At 32.9% G+C, this 22,076-nt stretch overlaps 1 protein-coding gene across 2 annotated transcripts; it reads right to left on the reverse strand.

Moving 5' to 3' along the window:
- Positions 1-247: 247 nt before the first annotated feature.
- Positions 248-20,777, reverse strand: LOC128177414 (potassium voltage-gated channel protein Shaw-like). Of its 2 annotated transcripts, XM_052844113.1 has the most exons (7): positions 20,601-20,777; positions 20,258-20,280; positions 18,603-18,975; positions 7,802-8,032; positions 5,644-6,795; positions 3,700-3,898; positions 248-3,148 (listed from the first exon to the last, which is right to left on the reverse strand). In XM_052844113.1, the coding sequence occupies exons 3-6, from the start codon at positions 18,888-18,890 to the stop codon at positions 3,719-3,721; spliced, it is 1,851 nt and encodes a 616-aa protein (XP_052700073.1). In that variant the 5' UTR covers positions 18,891-18,975; positions 20,258-20,280; positions 20,601-20,777; the 3' UTR covers positions 248-3,148; positions 3,700-3,718. The 2 variants fall into 2 exon arrangements, with proteins under 2 accessions (XP_052700073.1, XP_052700072.1); XM_052844112.1 differs by lacking the exon at positions 20,258-20,280.
- Positions 20,778-22,076: the final 1,299 nt, after the last annotated feature.

The raw sequence follows: 22,076 nt of genomic DNA on the forward strand, positions 1-22,076 counted from the left end.
ATGTACTAAATATGTATCATTGTACCTTGTATTCTACAAACAAATATTTGTGATAAGGTTTATGTTTTTCGGTTAGGCCGAAAGCTAATTTTCAATTTACTTTTTCATTTGGTTAAGTTAAAATTTTTTTCCCTTATAATATCTGCAATTTTATCAACCCTCCAACACAAGCCTTGTTATAAAAGGTCATACTTTTGACGTCAAGGAATTTGTAAGTAACTAGCAATGAAAAAGGAAAACAGTTGATTTAAGGATTTTTTTTATTGTGTAACATTACAATTCAAACAAAACGAAAACAATTGACGCAAATGATCGAAACAAGATGGCAATTTTATTACAAATGAGTTTGTGATGACATTAGTTCTATGTAAATTAATGTGAAAAGGGAGTCATTCAAAATTGAGCACGTTTATCCAAGAAATTGTGCCCGATTTTTATCGATGATTCAAGAGGTCTTTGCTTGTAAACAAGTTTATATAATAAATGATTAATGTTTTCTAGTTTTCTGGAAATGGCCATTTTGCATAAGAACATGTTCAAGATATCTTCAGCCAGTATTTGTTCATTTTTCGAAATTTACTTGAATTCATTTTTTTATTTAATTCAAAGTTTGTATACCTTTCCCATGTTTTCAGTGCTATTACTGCATATGCTGCGCTTTGTATTCGAAACTTTGGTCAAAGTAAAGTTTGCAAAAATAAAACCAAATTATGAAAAAGATTTTATCAACAATGGATATTGAGAAAACAGATACCGAATGTTCTTTAGCTAAAAAAATAGATAGGAAAATACGTTATGTATTCTTTTTATTTTTTACACATGATAAATCAGTATTCCGTATTCAAACGGTTTTCTAACCAACAAGATCAAACTGTTCCAATAAAAAAAAGATAAAAACGTATCACAAATTTAAACATGAATCGCTAAAAAGTCAATTACTTCCAAAAATAAAAAAATATAAAAATATATACAGTACAGAGTAAAAATGCATAAATGGTAATTTAAAAATAAAGTCAATCGGTGGATAGAATCGGACCTAATATGAATACAGCGTTTTCTTTTCGTCAAAAAAAGTTGACACTGAATGATCGTTTGAAACAGACAGCCTTCAAAAATACAAAATGACAAATCCTTCGACCATGCATCGTGCGTATTTGGTTTTTTTTTTTCTACAGAAGTGAGTGGGAAAAGGTTACCGAAAGTTTAACAATGATCAGAGAAAAACGATGTCCAGTTTTTTGTAAGTTTAATTTTTTTTTAAAATTATGTCTAGATCTTTTTAGTTTGCGGTTCACCTTTAACGACATTCCTTCAACAACTTGATCTATTGGCTAAGACGGGCGAAACTATTGAACAAAAATTGTCAATTATTCCTTGAATTGTCTTGTTCCAAGAATGTTCAACACATGTTTCCGTGCTAAAACACATGTTTTTCGAACGTTAAAAGAATTTGAACACAATAATGTGCAACAATTGAATTTTAATTGCTTTTACTTAAGTACCGCCCATGGAAGATCAAATCGTAGATTTAAGCATATATTTTTTCAAGATTTTGTTTCAAATGCTATTGTAATAAACACGTATATAACTTAAACCTTAATGATGGTTAAGACTATAATAAATTAGTAAATTTTAATCAGAAGAATTTTTTTTTTTACTAAGAAATATATAAGAATTTAAAAAATAGCTTCAATAAGGGCCAATTAAAAGCAAAATTATTGCAAAAGACGTTGGAAACCATATTTTTAGTAATCTAAAAGTGGAAAATTATAATTTTGCAATTAAAAATTTCAGACTTTAAAATTTCAACTTGTATTGCCTTTAAAGTATATAAGAAAAAAAAGTGGCTGAGATCTATAACAAGTCATACAATTGATAATTCTGGCATCTTAAGAACAACAACCATTAAAAATTTAAGCATTATTAAAATAATAAAAAAACCCACTGTAAACTTAATGATACTCATCTCTCTCTCTCTCTCTCTCTCTCTCTCTCTCTCTCTCTCTCTCTCTCTCTCTCTCTCTGATCATATTTTAATAAAAATATCTAATTCAAAAAGAAAGGTTTTTCAATCTTCGTAGATGAATTAACATAACATATACGAATATAAGTTCTTAGTTTTTCGCTAGCAGCTTACGAATGAATTAAAGACTTGTATTGTGTAAGATATTATTAAATATAACACACGAATATAAAGGGAAAACCATATTTTTAAAACGTGTTTACTTCTTTAGGTTTTTAACAGCCGTGATTTTGCAAAGTGTTATTCAAGTGGATGGATAAGTTTTTGAGTGGACAAAGTTAAAATGTCAATTTTCATGTTCCTTTTTATCAAAATAAATTTTCCATTTTCTACAATATTCTACATATTGCATCTTTAATGATATAATGTTTTTAAAGACATTTTAAAAAAAAGGAAGGTTAAAAGTATAATTAACATTTATACCTATTTACTGCCTATATTAAGTTTAATTAGGCATACTTGTACTCGAGTGTGGTTTAAAATTTCCATGTCAGCTTGAATTTAATAAAAAAAAATATATAGATAAAAAAGAAAAACACGGAGAACAGCAATTGATAAATTTTGCCCTATAAAACTCTGTACATACATGATACAATGATTCTTCGAGTACTACGATCAGCAACACATATCGATGTTTACAAGCTACAGAATCGCAGACAGCTATCAAAAATCTTACACCATTCATAAAATGTCTACAAATATGTACAATACTATAGAAAAATAAAAGATGAGAAAACTTTAACAGTCGACTTTTTTCTCTTTAACATCTCCGGTAACACTTACATGTCCATATTTAATCTTTCTCTGACCGATGAAAAATAGCATTTGAAATCAATGAATCAAATCTACGCAATTGTAACAAGAATTTAAAAGTATACTCTTAAAGCTAAAATATGATCACATGAAGTCTAGCTGCAAATTGTCACTTGAATCCAACAACAAAGCCTACGAAATGTTCAGTCCGGGTGATCAATGCAATGCATCATGGGAAATTTCACAAGTCACGTGGCAATGTAATTTCAATGGCCTATGACGAGAAAGTAATTATGGTGATACTTTTTCAATTTCGAAAAAATGGCTTTGTCATCTTTTGACCTACGCACGTGTGACTGAACAGCTCAATATCTGGAAAATAACATTTTTAAAACAGATCATGTTTTTTTTTTTACTAACTCGAACAATATACATGTATAAACATATTCATGGATAGTTATAAGCATTTTCATTTTATTTAAGAATACAAAAAATCAATGTTAAAAAGTACAGTGGATTGTGAACTTGTTTGGTCATGTGACCAAATCCTTGAAGTCCGAATGACTTTTCAAGAAAAAAAGGGTATTTACCAACTTTATTTCCCGGGGAACTTTTTAACATTTCTAACTATTATTTCAATACGTTTGAGAAAGTAAAATTCTTCAGAAATAAACACATAACCGTGTTTTTATGTTTATAAAAATGCAACTGTCAAATCACGTTCGTTCGGTATTCATTGTGATGTTTTAAATATGAGTCTTTCCCCGTTGAAAGGATTAAACAGATATGAACGGTTTTGTTCTTCTAAGGTTCAGATAAAGAAATTTATTTGCATATGTAAATATTGAATGAAAACGTTGTAAGATTTTGTTTTCTTTGTTGGGGGGGGGGGGGGGTCGAAAAGACAAATAGAAAGCAAGTACCGGCCACTGGCTTGTATTGTCATGACTTTCGTTTTGAGGCGGCCGCAGGGGCAGGGGTCGTCCGTGGGGTCTTTCCTGCATTGTGTAACCGCTCCCTTTTCTCGTTGAGCATGCCCAGTTGTCGCTTCCGCTCTTCTCTAATCTTTTCATCCTTTTGTTTCAGATTATTCAAAAGATTTGCAGTTTCAATCTTGTGTTGCTGCAATAGACAAACAAATATAATGTTTGTGACCTGTGCTTTCCAAAAAAAGCCAAAAACAATTAATGAATATAATTTCGAATGCACGAAAATTCAAGAGATAGAGAAATTTAACAGCAGTTAAAAGTGTATAATACGTATTGATTTATAGATAGCACGAATACGTGTTACATCGCCGTTCCTCATATCACATGAGCGGCCATAGTTCACATTATGAGGTTGCATAACATTTCACTTTAGCCTATTAAATTAACTGTACTTAAAGCAGATCTTAATTATCCTCTCTAACAAAAGTGATTGATGGTCCATTATAGCCGAAGCATGCGAAAGTAGATGAGAGCCATTATACAGTGCACTTGCAAGGTCGGTACTGGAGCGGAAGTTGGTATTACAGGTCGTCATTGTTCTATGGTTTATTTTAAAAGAGCTGATTGAATTGGGTCGATAATGAGGACAATTGGCCTTTGAAATCCCATTTCTGAGGGTATGCTGTGAAACATATTGATGCCATATTGAGAGGTAACTATGGAAGAAATTGATCCCGCCTTTATTTGCATAAAACCCTTCGATAAATTACAGGAATTCAATGCACTGGTTTTGCTTTCCTTTGAAGAGAAGTGCGGGTAATTGATGTAATTACAAACTTTGTCATTAATTGGGGGCTACAGTCCACAATTAAAGTCAGAAAATTACAAACGGAGCATGAAGGAATAACTAAATACGATAGCTTTTTGTTTTTTAATTCTCGATAAATCCACATTTGTCTTGAGAATTGTAATGTCTTTTTGAGCAACAGCTCAATATACGTAAACAATACACGCCTATTGATCTTATTCTGTTTGTAAATCAAAGATGTTTCAAGTTTAATGATCACAAACTTATCAAAACGTATCATTTTACAGTATTATTTGACTAAACGGGCGTTATCTTGTCATCACCGGTTCAAATCGAAATCAAACGAGCGAAAGGATCGAAAGAGCAGTCACAATGGCATTGACATCAAACGAAGTACTACCGGAATGTTCAATTTTTAAATGCTTTTCATGTAAATATGACCACAAACAAATTTTGCATGTTAATTTAAGATAGAAAATTTTATTTTCGTTAAACAGCTTAAGAAGTAAATTATAAAATCAATTAAGATAGGAAAATTCCGTAAATGTTCGGATGGTAATCATATGGTCAATGTCATTGATGTTTTTTTTTGTAATAATGATTCTGATTCTGTAACGCTGAAACGCGTACCTTTGTTTTATTCAACTATTCATATAATTCTAGTGAAACTGAAGCGATTTTGTTTAATTATGACTGCAGATGACAATGATGCTAGTGTAAAACTACACAGATACTATATGCAGTAGGATGTTACTAAAGGTTACATTCAACTACACTCCGTTAAAACAGAATAAGCTCTGGGCAGTTTATTTAAATTAGACATTTGGATTGTTTTCATGGTCTTTTAAAGTAATAGATATCTAAATAGGAAAAACATTTCCTCTGGCAAACAACCCCCGCAATATTTAACTCTTCGATGATGACTGCTTTATTCAAATAAGGTCCCTGTTGTATTAAAACCTGGTGACATTTTACAGTCATTGTTGGTTTTTTTTACAACTAAATTATTGACAATATTCTAAATGCAATTGCAGTTTGTGTGTTATTTCGCAAAGGTATCTTTCGAAAATAGGACGAGTGTGATGGAATTGGCTATCAATCTGACATCCAATTGTTACCAAAATAGATACCTCAATTTCACTTAAGTCTGTCTCTATTGGAGTGATGGATAATGGTGGGCTCGTAGTATTGACACCATCTGATATTGTAACCACACGGGTACTTTTATTGTCTGTTGAATTAGAGTTATTTTTCGGAGTATTGTAATGGAAGTACGCCGCGTTCACAGCGCTGGAGTTCGACGTCTTGTCCGTCGGCGACTCTTCGCCACACGGTGGCGCTCTCGGGCTCTTAATTGCATTCATTTCCGTGAACTCTGTCGGTTCCTTTTTACGAGCATTCTTCCACTTATTGACAAGGTCTAATGACTTTTTATTCTTTGCATATAGTTTTCTTTTAAGTTCCTTGCGTTTATGGGCTGGTAATTTAATTCTCGACTGAGCGTGCGCGTAATAAAGTGCGAAGTTGTTCACCACTATCGGAACCGTAAAAGCCACTGTCAGAACACCGCAAATTACACACACACAACCAATAATGTACCCGGCTTCCGATTTCGGCACTTTATCTCCATAGCCAACGGTCGTCATGGTGACTAATGCCCACCATATTCCGATCGGGATATTCTCGAAATTTTCACTCTCCACGTAGAATATAACACTTGCAAATATCAAGACTCCCGTCAACAGAAATATAATCATGAGCATAAGCTCCTTTATGCTGACTTTGATAGTGTACACAAGGATGTTGAAAGCACTGTAGTGCTTCATCAGCTTAAACACTCTTAGAATACGCACAGTTCGCAGAGCCAGCATGGACTTAAATAGCTGACTGGTGCTATCGTTGGGGTTAATGGTCACTAGGATAATGGCAATGAGATGAGGAATTAGACAGAAAATATCAATAACGTTCAGCGGTTGACGGATGAATTTGAACTTCTTTGGTGCAAAGAAAAATCGGATGGTGTATTCTGTGGTGAAATAGGCAGCGCATATGTAGTCCATGATTTGCATGACGATGTGAGGTTGGGTGTCGGAGAATTCGTACTTCAGTTCTGTGTTGGTTTTAATACAGAAGTCTCCAGTAGTCGATTCCTTCAAGTACATTCCCGTTTTATTGATAGGCTTCACCTTGTCATTGATAGGAACACGGAATTTTTCATAAGTTTCTAGACAAAACACGGCTATCGATAAACAAACAAAGAACATCGAAATCACAGCATACGCCTGAAATTAAAAATAACGAAAAATTAATAGCACACAATTTCATTTCGACAAATCAATTAAAAACAGGGAATGAAGTCAAACTAGAAAGTATAACTCCGTCTAAATTAAGCCACACTATTGTTGTTATTCTGAATTATGGTCGCGATAATGAGTTAAAAATATATTTCAAGAGCATCATATAGTTAAACGAATCTTCGATTTGTATAAAACATGTACTCTGTGTTAATTGCGCGGCGGTATTTTCTTCGCTGACCACGCAGAAACAAATGAATGTTAAACGCAACGATCGGTCAGGGCTAAATGTAAATCTGGTATACTAGCAGCAATTCCACAAAACGATATATCTAATACTATGATTGAAAATAGGATATATAAGTCCCATATCAGCTTCATCTCTACACCGCCTTGGATTCCGTAAAAGGTTCAATCTTCTATTTGCCTCTGGGCCAACCCATCTAAATCTAAACGCTAGTTTAAAAAAAATCTTGGTTAATTAGCCTACATATTCCTTCCTAAAACCCATGATTTATTTTGAAGCCATTCAGAACATAATTAAAAACAAATAAACCTAGTTCATTCATTTTGATATCGATCAAATAAAATGCATTTGACTAAGCGGTAGAAGCTACGTCAACAAAATGGCTTTCCCTTTAGGTATGCGGAAGAGTTCGGGAATTTTTCAGATCCAAAATCGTTTGAAAATCCTACTCTATATCAGTCAAATTCACATTTTTACCAAGTCTGCTTTATTTTCCCCGTCGTAGTTTCTTTCATTTACCAGGGCCATATTCCTTTAAAATGTTTGGCGATGCTTCACGTATTATTGAAAGATAAAGACAAAATCCTATATTGGAATCTCATGATGAAGAGAGCTTCCTTCCAAAAAAAAAAAATGTTTATGTATTGATAAGCACGGGATATGATGGTGGAATACGTAGGTAATAACGGGCGTGTAACTGATTGCACTGCTATAGTATTAATGGGGGAAAAATGGTAATATGTTTACCTTTGCTGCTCTAGATGAACCAGGCTCCTCTAGGAAGAGCCACATATTATGCTTGAACCTACTGAGGCTGGATGGCTTGCCTGTGTCCCATGCCGTGGGTTCCACGTCAATCTGTGACGTAAAATTGTCATCCAGGGCCGCCAGAGTCTCCTTGTGGTCCTTAAACTTACTGTATTGCCCCCAACAACAGGGCTCTATATCCAGCTCTGTAAGACCCCAATACTCCAGTTCCTATAATTCAGAACATTAATTGTATTATTGTATTTAGTTCGTCTAGATGTTTCTCGAGAGACTGATTACCTGTACATGTAATATTGACCTGAACATCGAAAAAGGTTTATATAATTGCCAACTTATTGTGTAACGAAAAGATATACATGTAGTTTATTTATATGTACAGTGTACATGTGCATACACCCAGAACACCTCGGACTTTTTTCACGTGGAAAGCCCGATGTGTTCCGAATGTAGGTACATAACGTTAAAAGGGAACAATTCCATATTTGTCAAACATATAATCCTCAAATTTCAAATTTCATTATAAAACAAAATGCGATGTTCAAACGCCGTTATGTTTGAATTGAAATAAGAGTATTTTACGATAGAGCAATTAATGCACGAGATATTATTTCTCTGAGACCGCTACTGTTTATTTCTAAAAATTATATTTCACCATAACAGCAAAACAAAACAAAGACACGCAAGCGGCGGAAAACACAAAACAGATTGGTATCAACTGGGCATGAATGTGGTTAAACTATAAATGTTCATTGCGAGACTTGCTTCATTTAATTTAGGAAATTGTTTCTAATAGTTTCATTGGTAATCAATTGTAGAGGACGCAGTAAAATACTCGCTAACTCATTTCGGAGGTAAGCTTGCGCTATTTTGAAACATTAGCCACAGGATGAAATGAAAACATTCATTTGTAAACGAAGGAAATGAACATTAATCCAGCATTGATAAGTGACAGAGGGGAAACGCTCTTTGCATAGAGGTTGTTAAGTACAGTGGCCGAACTATTGGCTATAGGTCTGGTCAATGGCTGCTGTTATTGAATATTTATGACACGTTTATTGATGTTCAGAGCACTTGGGAGTGAAGCAGCCACTCTTGATGACTTTATTTTAAGTACTGGACCATAATGATCTAGTCAACATTTTCATTCTATAATACATTGTCTGGATAACTCTAGGCTCTCTCTGATTTAAGTATTAACTTTGTCAACACCTATTTTCTATTCAAAAAAGAGGGTTTCTAGTATATATTTCCTCAGATCCTTCAGAATCAAATAAATAATATTTAATATTAGGACGTTGTTTATTACAAATTAATAATACAGGGTCATCGACTCCAGTTTTAGAGAACATATTAATTAAAAAACAGAATAAAGCCAGGAGGGAGTTCCACTTGTAATTCTTAATGATTTATGGATATCGAAAGTGTTTTGTGTAATTTGAATAATCCATTTACTGATGTTACTGTCAGCTCTTAACGGTATTGAATTCATAGAACTCGATAAAAGCTAGATATAGATCAGGAAAAAATCAGGCAAAATTGGACATTATCAATTATTGCCTGTCAAGTAATAACTCAATATAAACGAATCTTATCTATACTAAAAAAAATATGAAAGTCAAATCGTATTCTATTAGTTCATTAAAACAGATTCAAAATAGTCTTGAAAAAAATTTGATAATTTAGAAATCCCTGCATATGATGCAAAAAAAAAAAGAAGATAAAAAAGGAATATTCAATGACGAAAATTCAGGTTTGATAAAATTCAAGTTTTGTTCCCACACAACTAATCGACTACTGTATTTGTTTATGCATTTATGCAATATTGGTATACAGTTTAGCTTGCCTTTGGGTGTTTGTGATGAGTAACCATAAATGCCTTTTAAAGAACGGTCCTTTTTTTAGTGAATGACTATAGATTTATTTCGACGCTTTTTGGCCAATGGCCACTTGTCAGACCTTGCTTGAAAATCACATCTGAGCGATAGTACTATCGTCCAATTTCCACTTTGGGATTCGAAATCGAACTTCCATTGCAATGTGCAATTAAGCTCATTCCAATGTAACGATTACACGGTGAAATAAATGTTTTGTTACAATGCTCTTTCGATTGTAACTTATTGTGTGAACACGTGTATATGCTATACATGTAAGAGTTTTGGCCCTTAATTGATTTACATGTAACTTCCTCGTGATTCCTCATGATTAAAATATAGATGAACGCGTTTGATGTGCAATATTTTCCCATACGTGCATTGTAGGTTCACCCACGAACACGACTCATAATCTCATGACAGTACTTCACAACACGGAATTTTTTTTACTAGAATCCAACCGTTTGTCTATCTCCTTAACTCTCTGCATAGACTTTCGATTACAGACCTACAGATTGGCGACAATTTTTTGAAAATTATGTCATTTATCCAAAATGTCTAGTGTTAAGTTTCTCTCTTTTTAAATTATACGCAGGCACAAATATCATACCATTAAATAGTATATTACACCGGTTCGTGCTGATATGAGAATATTTCGACGCTGCTGAGGACTCTTACAATGTTTCAAGTGTGCTTCACACTGATTTGTCGGATTGTTAGCACCATAACATTGCTGAAACTACAGTGTCAAGCCGTTCTTGCCAATTAATTAATATCAAAGTTGACGAGTGTATTAGAATAAATTACTATAGGACAAAGAAACAAGTTTCCTCTTTCAGCTTCATCTAACCTTTCCAAAGAAATTTGTTTTCTCTGCAGATTTTTACCCTTTACCAAGCCATCACTTTCTCTACGTCTGTAAGCCCCCAGTTTTAAATTTTAACACCGTTGGATACATATTTATATATAAAGAAAATATCTCAGTTGTATCATAAAAAATATCAACAGCAAAAGTAACTTATTAAATAAGAATAATATTAACAGAACATTATGATCTAAATTTCAAAACTAGAATTGTTTAATTAGATAACATTAAATCCATTATTGAAAACGACATTTGATATAGTGCTATTCGTGGCATTTGTATGAGTGGTTTTTTTTTAACTTTGACATTATGAAGTTTTTCATAGAAAATTAGATTGTGCAATGATATATGAAAGGCGTTAAGTGCTCAAATCACCATTGAAATCGATTCCTGTTGTGTGGGACATACAAGTTTAGTGTAATTTTAACAAATATTTATAGAAATATCTCTACAGCGTCTGACGGCAATTAAACATAGCAGCAGGTTATGGTTTCCGACCAGCTCCAAACTGCCGGAAGTGATCAAAATCGGGCCTGGGTAAAACCAAATCTACCCACAGCTTAATTGGCATCGATAATTTTGTCGCTTGACGGTTGGATATCGTAAAAAGGTGTTTTGAATTTATGGTTTTAATTTCAAAACACTTGCACTTAGAAGAATTTGAGATATTTTCGCAAATATGCTCTGATTCAAAATCAAAATCAATTCTGCACAATTAATTTCTATGTATAAAAAAACAGTTAAACCTTGATGCGTTTATGATAAAAATACAATCAAAGATTTTGATGAGAGTGATTCAATTCATTCTCCTAGATCCTACCCAATATCCTACCTCTATCTTTTTGGAGGTCCATGTTGCTCCGTTTTGAATTTGTATTTCGTTTTATGGATTTTTGAGATGGTTGACTGTTTGTTATTGTCATTTTTTCACTGTTAAGCAGTAGATGTCATTAGGTCAAAGGTCAAGGTGATAAACACTTATTTTATATAGGAATCTATCAATATATATAGAAATCTATCATTTCCATTGTGTTGATGTTTCTTGTATATGTACACTTGTCATGCGCCGATCTAGGAGGGGGCTGTCGGGGTGGGGGAGGGTTCGAACCCCTGAAAAATTCAAACCACTTAAATTTTCTGGTAAAATTACCCATAAAATGCCTTGGAGCATCCCCCGGCAAACTTAGATATCCCTTGGAGCACCCCTGAAAATTTTTCTAGATCTGCGCATGCGCGTAGTTAATCCTTATGTTGAAGACCGAGATCACTTCATTTCTTTTTACAATTTCCTTCTTATATATATTTGACCAAAATGAGCAAGAAGACAAAAAAATAATGTTTGTATTTAATTCCTTGACCATAATCAATTTAAAAAAATACCCTCCTCACCTTTAAAAAGATCAATCCCGACAGAAACAGAATTGTTTTTTGTGTATTTCTGTTAAAACTAGCGATTAAAAATAAAACTAAAAATAAAAGATTTTATTCCATTAAAAATTACATTGTATACGTAATCTTCATACATATAGTTTCAGATTTGTAATCATAGTTATCCGAAGAAAAGAACATACACAATTTCCATGTTAGTGCATGTATCTGCCAATTCCTTACATATTCCTTGATGCTTTTTAAAAAGTTTTTTCAGGATCATTAAAGGTATACTTTGTCATATTTTATTCATGAAAATGTGTTAATATTAAAGTGAGCGGCAGAGCGTTAGCTTCAAGCCTCAAAACTTCCTATATTTCACACTGAGAGCAGAAACGAGGACAATGTGAAACATAATGATAAATTTTTCATGATGTTTGATGCGGTCGCTTTTGGTTTTAAATTGGTAATGTTAGCAACAAAGACTGGCAGACAATTAATAATTCATGTTTTATCTTGAAACCTAAACAACGGTTTAAATTTGTTCATTTGATTGTCGCCACACATATATATATATATATATATATATATATATATATATATATATATATATATATATATATATATATATATATATATATATATATATAAGACGCATTTATTGTTAATTTTCCGACATCAAAGAGTGATATATATCTGATAAATTTGATTTCGTATTGGTTGACGTGAAAATTGAACTTTGTTCAACATTGCTAGATGAATGGTTTTCCTATTCTTCCATGTACATGTAAAAATGTATGCACACAAATAGAATATAGCCTGGAAAATCTACAATAGAACATTGGTTATACACACATTAAAAACATACTTAGGCATACTAGGCACGTATCTGGATCGATCAATTATAATCTAATAATTGTGTGTTAAAAAAAAACCCTGATTAAAATGGTAATTTTTTTTAAAGAAAAAGAACCTCCTGGTTTCCGCTAAAAAAATATAACGTCCGACCAAATATCTATACGGAGTGTAATTAAACAGGAATATGAATATAAAGGAATGAAATTAAAACGAAAAAGAAAGGAAATAAAATTACGACTGTTTTCAGCTTGAACGTGATGGATGGGTTGAGAGGTCAATAGGTCAAAGAGTGAACAGGTTTTTTTTTTCACGGTTAAATTTTTATCCTGCGTCGACCTGTCAAAATTGAACGACGTCGACTTGTTAACCCGAGTTGACTTGTCATCTATGACGATTAGTCAACCTAGGTTGACAGGTCGGGCTTTTAAGTATTCACAATACTTTCTTTTAATACGAGCGGTCGGACATGTTGACAAGTGATCTAGACCCGCATCCAATATTGATTACAAAAAATAAAGTATTGTATGAAATTCATTGAAATGTCCGTAAAAAGAAAAATAAGTTGAAAAGTGCGATGTTACTTTATCTGGCTTCGGAATTGCGTCTGTTCAAACAGTCAGCGGTGATTGGAAGCAATTTTAAAGTAAAGGCGTATAAATAAGAGGGAGAGGCAAAACTTATTATTTATCATTCATTTTGATAATGGACTTCTCCTTATATCTGTACTATATCGTATTCCCCTTTAGGGATGTTTTGATATAGACGTCATGTATTATGCTGTCTTTCGAATAAGATAGACCTTAAGAATATACATGTATTACAAAACATGACAGTATTGTGAAACAGCTAATGGTTGTATGATGGACCGTTGTGGTAATTTTTGGTCTTTTTTTTTAGTCTAAGAATAAACATTTTAATGCTATATCAATTCTGTTTTCGTAACTTTCAATTGTGCTTAATTAAAACGCTTTCCTCATCCTCGTATGTTTAAATGGAGAGCAATTAAATTCTGTTTAATTCGTATATACACCTCGGGACACTGACGAGACGGACAAACATTAACATTTAAGAAGTGGAGACGATCTGACACGGAATCATTTTCATAGAGACGTAACCAATTAAGGTATTCAATGTTTAATGAAGGAATATTGAACAATTTTGAACCATTTTAAACCAGTTGACTGACAACATAAAAGAAGCCAGTCATTTTGCACCTTAATGTTTTCAAAAGAGTTTTCTCCCCTTGTTGAAAAAAAGAAAATTTTAATTTCGTCAAAATATCTGCGGCAAATGATTCATTTAATTTCATATTTCAATAAAGAGAAAGTTTATGCATGTATTAACCAAGAGATTTTAGAAATTCAACTTTTTAACTTGTTACTTTTTACAATATCTTATTAAAACATATGTTGCCCATAGACTTCAATGCAAAATTTAAGGTGTAATTAGTTGGACCATTATTAATATTTTGAAAATTCCTTTGGTGGAGTATTCTTATTTGATTACACCTTCAAAATGATATCATGATTAAGAATATTGAACCATTCATTTATTAGGTATAAAATGTGGTCGTTATACATCGAATACCTTAATGCAAGATCGCTGCAGTGAATGTACTGTTTTGAAATGTTTCTCAGGTAATTATTTTTTAATCAAAGAAATACACAAAGCGAATGGAATTGCAATAATACAGCTATCTCTATAATGAGCTTAAATGCTAATTAATGAACATCTGATAAAACACTTAAATAGCTTTTTTTCTGGTTATTGAAGCAATTTACAAATCAGTGTTAATTTTCCTGAAACAGTCAGCTAGAAATGGCCATTAGTCATGATAATTACGCAATATTTGCATATTGATGACGTACATTTGGAGTTACAGTCGGCATTGGTCACCAATAACAATAACATGGATTTTCGTTAATTTTTTCTTCAATTGATAAAATGGGGTGGATTTCTTTGAAAGTTTTTCTTGATGATCAAACTATCCAAATATGCTATGTTACCCCCCCCCCCCCAAAAAAAAAAATTAAAAAAATTAAAATAAAAAGACATCAAAGCTACACAAACCAATCATACTTCATACATTAGTTTATTAAAGCTGCATGGTCCGATTTTTTCGCTCTTTTCGCTCTTACGGTGTCAAATAATTTTTCATACAAACCAATCATGTTATAAATGTTATAGCGAGCGCAGCTCGCCGGCGCGCAGCGCCGGCGCGAAGCGAGCTCTACCGGCAAGGCGTGTGTGAATAGAAAATTCGGACTAGTTGCACATTCATTCAACGGATTTTTTTGGCGTCAGTAAATCGGACCAGTAATGCATCGTTTTAATCGTCCCAGTAGTTCCTTGTAATCATGGCAATTTTTATCACTTCACACTCTCACGAGAATCAGCAAGACAAATTTAGATAGTAGAAACAATAACGATGAAAGCGACATACAGCTCAGTCAATGTTACCTCTAAAGTTCACCTCAGTTCACTTTCAATCAAAAATAATCGTGTGACGTCACAAACGTTTACACATTGATCCGATATATTTTTTCGGAGTCAGTAAATTTTGACCCACAATTCATAGTACCAATGGTTTCCAACCTCACGTTCCAACATCACGTTCTCCCGAGAATCAAAGTAAATCCTTTGAAAAGCTTATAAGATGTGTAATTTTAAGAACATCATGCTTTTTAAGTAAATAAAACAGTATACTTCGCATACTTTTATTTCTCAGGGGAGTTTTAAAGAGTAAGACGACACTTAACCAACGTCAGCTTTGACGTCACAATAAGCACTGATAGGGGGAAATTACTCTAATTGAAGTTATTGTAAATCTGCTGAAATGACCAAAATCCTCTCAAAATCTTGCAAAGGCTAAGATAAAGAACAGTTGACGACTAAGGACATTACTTCAGATACAGGAAACAGTTGTAAATTGCACTAATTTGGATGAATGCTCACAAATATTTTATTCACTATAATTACGGTAATTTCCTGAAACGTAACGTTATACGTAGCAGCGCCTTTTTTTTAAAGGGGGTGGGTGGGTGGATGGCAGCCTCATCCAAAAAATCTTTGCAAGCAAAAAGAAAAATAAATCATGAAAATTCTAATCCTTCAGCTCTTTAGCAGTTCAATGGTTTCTTTATTTTCACTTCCATTTATTACATGCGGGGGGGGGGGGGGGGGGGGGGAACAACACCATGTTCTTTTAACATGATAAGCAAATATTTTTAAGCGTAAATTAAAAATAAAATTAAACATTAATTATTTTTTTTAAGTGGAGGGGCAAATCCATGGTAAGTCGATTTTCTATGTATAAATTGACAAAAATGAAAAAAAATTGAGCATGGGGGAGCTCTATGATGAGTCAAGTTTTATATGTAAGTTAAAGAAAAAATGTCTACTGCAAAAAAGGGGGAAATCAATCAATCAATCATAATCACAATCACTTTGTAAGAGGAGATGCAGTGCAATGAATATTTATATATTAAAATCTTTATTATTTAACAACATTGTATCTGAGATTAAACTATTGTTCTACATATAAATAAATAAATTATAACAAATCTTATAAACTATGAATTATGAAAATTTACTGAAAAATAGGTATGTTTTATTTTTTGGCATTCAAATTTCACGTTGTTAATTTTATTTTATTAAATTTATTATAATTCATTGTTTGATCACATGCTGTGGTCGCCCCAACGGTCGCACCGTAAAACATATTAAACTTTCGCCTATTACATGTAACACCGGCAGAATCGTTCTCCTTTAAAAGTAAGAAATGTTGAAAGTAAATAAAATACTAGTAATTTCTTTATGGGCATAAAGAAAAACAAACCAAACTGTATCATATGAATGTTAAGAGAATGGAACCGTTTGGTTTCGTTCCCCTCTTTATGCCGTTAGTTTTGTTAACTTTGTTCACCATTTACTTTTCATTAAAATATATGGCTTTATTGACTAGGAAAACTACTGCAATTTCTTTTATTATGCACATAATTAGCAAAAAACAACGTTTAAAAGCGTTCAAAAAATTTGATATAAAATCGGACCAAGCAGCTTTAAATCATTATTCTAAAATAAGAATAATCATTGTTTTCATTTTTAAATAGGTCCACAGGAACCACAAGGTAATAAGGCATCAAAGGCATGTGCACATTAATTGGTCACTTTTACCTTTCCTGTTCAGTCCAATTAAGTAACACTATAGGATTTCTGTTTATTTCTATGCAATTATATTTTCCCCAGTGAACCTAAATATAGTTATCGAAACTCATATACCCTCCAATCCTATATACCTGCCGAGTAAATGTATTAGAGTCATTGAGTACATGCAACTCTTTGAGGACTCGTGCCTTTAAAGTACAATCAAATGACGTCATCGAATCCACACTATTTTTAAAAATAGCATCATCAAAAGAATACCAAAGCAGACGACAGAAGTCGCCATTTTTATCAGCAATTTTTTTTTAGACTTCAGTCTTTTCAAAATCGGCACACAGGTCTATATTTATTGACCCAGACTGGGTAATCACCCGACACAGTTTCTTTGTCCGACAGATAACGAATTTTATTATCCAGATGTAGGCATATAAACAATGCTAAGTTGTCATAAGGATACCCCAAAAATCAATCCAAGACTGTCAAAGTAGTGTGCGATTAACCATTATTATTTCGCTATCAGGCTTATGGAAGCATATCGCCCACGACACAATTGGCGAGTGCTTTATTGAAATGTCGTTTTCTGCAAGGGTATGTTCCGATTTTTATCATGTCATCAACCTCTGCCGTCACATCCGTTTTAGTGTTTCTGAAGAACCTTCAGTCTCGAGATATTTCGAAAAAGCCTATCAACATCACTCGGTTTTATGCAACGCGAGTTTTTTTTTTTTGTTTTTTTTTTTGTGCGTTTTAGAATGACTTGCAAAAATTTTGATATACGTTCTTTGAATATATATAAGAAAAGGCTGACAGCTGGAGTCTTATATAGGTACTATAGTAAGCTTTTGTCTGTTAAAACGGCTATTTTCCTGCTTTTTGATATTAAGTTTACTATAGAAGAAATAACTTAAATAGTTTCTAAAATTAAAAAAAAAAAATTAAAAAAAGAAGAATGTTCTCCATTCATACACAATTTCAATTCAGAACGTTGATGAACTTGCATGCAATTTTAAACTTCCTCTTGTATTTTTTCAAAATTTCTACTTGAACATAATTATCATTTGTGGCCATAAAATGTTTGCCTGTTTCTACCAAAAGGAAATAGCATGGATTGAAATTTTAAGGCCGGAGTAACGAAATAATAATTGCGTTTTAATGAGGAAGGGGGAAGTCTAACTCGATCTACTACTCTCACATGACAAAATTATACATACAGTACTAACTCCAATCAGCACATCATATTTATTTTTTTAAGAAATAATTTTTTATCTTTCTTTAATATTGTTCAGCAATAAAATCATCTAACATTTATCAAACTTTTCTGCAAAAATCCACTTATCAAAACAAAAGATTATACTTCTTTTTGCTTCGGAATAGCAGCAAATTATAATTTATCAATTGTCTCTGTCCTTGATCTACGAATTGTGAAAAAAATGTGCAGCTATCAGACAACCCAATCAAAAGTTCTTGCATTTGCATTAAGGTATTTCTACAATTGAATATACTTCATTACAATAGGTGCCAGGGATACTTTGTCATTAACTGTATGTACACCGTCACTTTTTACGATATTTGAGTCATCAATCAAATGTATAGCGTTAACGTGATAAAAAACATGCAAAAAAAAAAAAAAATAAAAAAAATCTTGTATACAAACCCCTTTTATAATATTTCCACAAATATTTTGGTCCACGTGAAGTTCTTCCGTTCTGTAGTAGGTGAGAATTGCCATAAAGGCCCCAGGGTGTCTGTCAAAAAAGTACTCCCCATTGTCTGCATCGTAACTCTCGTCCGCCTCCTTCAGGGTCGCCAATAACGCCAAACGGGTGCCCGGAATCCGTTCCAGCGTGCTAAACCAAGTTTCAAAATAATGCCCTCCAATATTCAATTTCACACGTTTATCATTTTCTTTCCTCTCTTCTTTCATCTTTTTTATAAATTCCATATTTATTTATTTTTTTGTTTAATATTTCTTTTTTTTCATAAAAGATGATGGAGCGATTGTCACGGAACCTTCATGATTGCGCTGCCTGCAATAAGCAAACAAAGCATTACTACGCCGTCACATCTACATTTTTACGTTGGAAAATCGATCGTTGAATTATTTAAAATCACGCATCTTTCCGTTATGATGATTTTTTTTACTAATGGTTAGGTATGAATTTGCAAAACCAAAAGAATTCTTAGTTTTTCTTTTTTCTTCCCCTGATGCTCAATTTTCTACTCCAACAGTCACTCGCCTAAATAATTCATCAACACGATAAAAAAAGAATCACTGACGGTCACCATAAATTTGTTATAATAATAGTTGTTGATAAATCTCCTGTCCTTTGAGAAAACCGTATTTCCAGGATGGCACTTAACTCCTCATTTCTTTTGCACATTAAGACCGAACAATGCCGAATGGAATTAGTTAACACGTGAATTGTGTTAAAATATTAATTCGAGAAACCCCAGTCGCCATCCGCTAAAAAAACTGTCTTTAGAACCCGATCGCGGCTGGATGCGACAGTGTAACATCCCATAACGGAATGGAAGCTGGCTCGATCAGCAGCAGGGCCCGCGACACTTAACGAGAGCGGCGTTACCTACTACAGAGGAAAAGAGAGGCCCGAGATCAATATTCTATCGATATTTTACTCATCATCATCACCATCATATGCCGTCCGATCGGTAATGATACCATACACTGTACGATTCTCGATTTTAAAACTTGCGAATTATGAATTCATGAAAATAAATAAAAAAGTAGAGATAGAGATAAGAGATCGAGATCGTGAGGAGCGGGAGGAAAGTGAGGGTGAGGGGAGCATTGATTGATAATTGAGACTGTATTGACGAAATTCCATTGTTACTAGGATATAAGATATTAATTCAATGCATTAGTGGGATAAAATATTCACGGTTTCATATCTTATATTACAGCAGTTAGTTTTCCCCGCATTTAGCAATTCAACATGAGAGAGAGAGAGAGAGAGAGAGAGAGAGAGAGAGAGAGAGAGAGTTATAATGAAAAATATAAGATTGAAAAGAAAGCTATCCTACATGAAAGGTAAATATGTTAAAGCAAATATCGTACTTATTTTGAAAAGATGGTAAAACGAATAAAAAAGGACTCAAAACTGTCTATATCGAAAATTTTTCTGAAATACTAGTACTGAGTATGAACCATATATTAATAATAAATGTTTTCCACGGCGACATCAGGAGATCGTCAATATGTCTTAATGAAAAAAAGAATAGTTTTCCTCATCTAAAATGGAGAGAAGCCCCTAGCACTATACAACTTCAAAGACATTAAACAACACTGACCTCGTTTCTTTTATTCAGCATTGCTACAAAAGTGAGCAAAGGTCAACATCTTTCTGAAAGCTATATTTAATCAGTAATCCCATACAAGAGTATCGATAATTAACGTCTTAATGGTTTTAAATCATATTAATGTCATAATAATATGTCGACATAAAGGTATGAAAAAAATAACAAAGATATTCTTATTTAAACGAGGAAAACTCTCTCAAAATATCTAAGCAAGGATGCAGCTAGTTACATACGCTTTTTATTTTCACAAAATAAACAATCTCTTAACTTTGATGAAATTTCATACCAATACAGTTGAGGGCTGAGTATCGTATAATGAAAAAAATCAAAGTACCTTTAGTAGAATAGTATTTTTCACATTGTATGTGAAAGTTTGGCCCTGGTATCCAACATTCTTCCAATATACGTGTACTTTTTCATTCAAGTCACCTCATGTTTAAAAACAGCTCATTTTCAACCTCTTATAGTTATTCGTACAGACAGTGGTATTATCAATATTTCACAAGAATATACAAGGAAATGTTACACCCTGCAGGAAAAACATGAAGTAACGATCTCTCTGATTGGGTGCAGGAAACTCAGAGCAATTTATCTCAAGGAAATAAATACACATATGTTCAGGATGGCACTTCACTGAAGATTTCGAGAGAGATTCAGAAAATGTAAAATAGATATACGAACAATTAAGGCAGAGCTAATATACTGGAGATAGTATATACTTATTCTGACAAAGATGTCAAATCTGACTCGAGAATTGTACCGTAGAAATTGGAGATTACGCGTTTTTAGCAGTTGTTCTGTTGAAGACTCGAATCCGTTTTGGAACATGTACATTGGACCCTGGAAGTTCGAGAATAATTGCGTTTTTAGCAGTTGTTCTGTTGAAGACTCGAATCCGTCTTGGAACATGTAAATTGGACCCCGGAAGTTCGAAAATATGTGTTTTAGCAGTTGTTCTGTTGAAGATCGAATCCGTTTTGGGACTTGAACAATTGGCCGTAGAAATTCGAGATAATGTGTTTTTTTAAGCAGTCGCATGATGTTATGAGAAGATCCACATATCACCTTACTAAAATATATTTCAAATTGTTTTGCAGTTCACTTAAGCAGTGAATATTGGTTACAATGAAATGTACAGTCATGTTTAAGTAAACAGGAAATACTAGTATACATGTTCAAAGCGTGTGGTACGAAATCGAATAATTACAGTCGTCATTTCTGAAAGTAATCAAAACATAAATCCTAAATACTTTACTTGTATTTATAATATAATGAATTGCAAACGCAAAACTATAAGATCCACCCCCCCCCTTTAAAAAAAAAACAACCTTGCCACAAACAAACTAACAAAGGAAATTTCACACTGTCATCTTAAAACTTTTAACCACAACACGTTGTAAAATCTTTCAAATATCTTATGCACAATATACCGGTATGTAGAGGTCATTTAATAACTTTAGTAATGCATTTTCTTTCAATATGATCTACTAAACGTTTCATTTATTATTCTTTATTCGATTTAGCAACAAATTTAGTTCCACTTTTTTCTTTTCGATTATTGTTGTGTTCATTCATTTTTTTTATTACTTTGGACAATCAAGCATAATAAATAAGAAATTCCATACATTTCAAATTTGAAAAAGATAGTAATCTCCACATGCAGGATAAGCTGTTGACATTTTTTTTCTTATAATCGTTAAAATGGCGTTTATTTGCGTAGGTTGTAGAAATGAATCAACAAAGTATACCAACTGTTTGTAGTACAATAAAATAATATGAAAATTGTTTGCAGAACTTAAAAGGTCATCGT

The sequence above is a fragment of the Crassostrea angulata genome, chromosome 3 (genome assembly GCF_025612915.1).
Source record: "Crassostrea angulata isolate pt1a10 chromosome 3, ASM2561291v2, whole genome shotgun sequence".
In the NCBI taxonomy this organism is placed as follows: domain Eukaryota; kingdom Metazoa; phylum Mollusca; class Bivalvia; order Ostreida; family Ostreidae; genus Magallana; species Magallana angulata.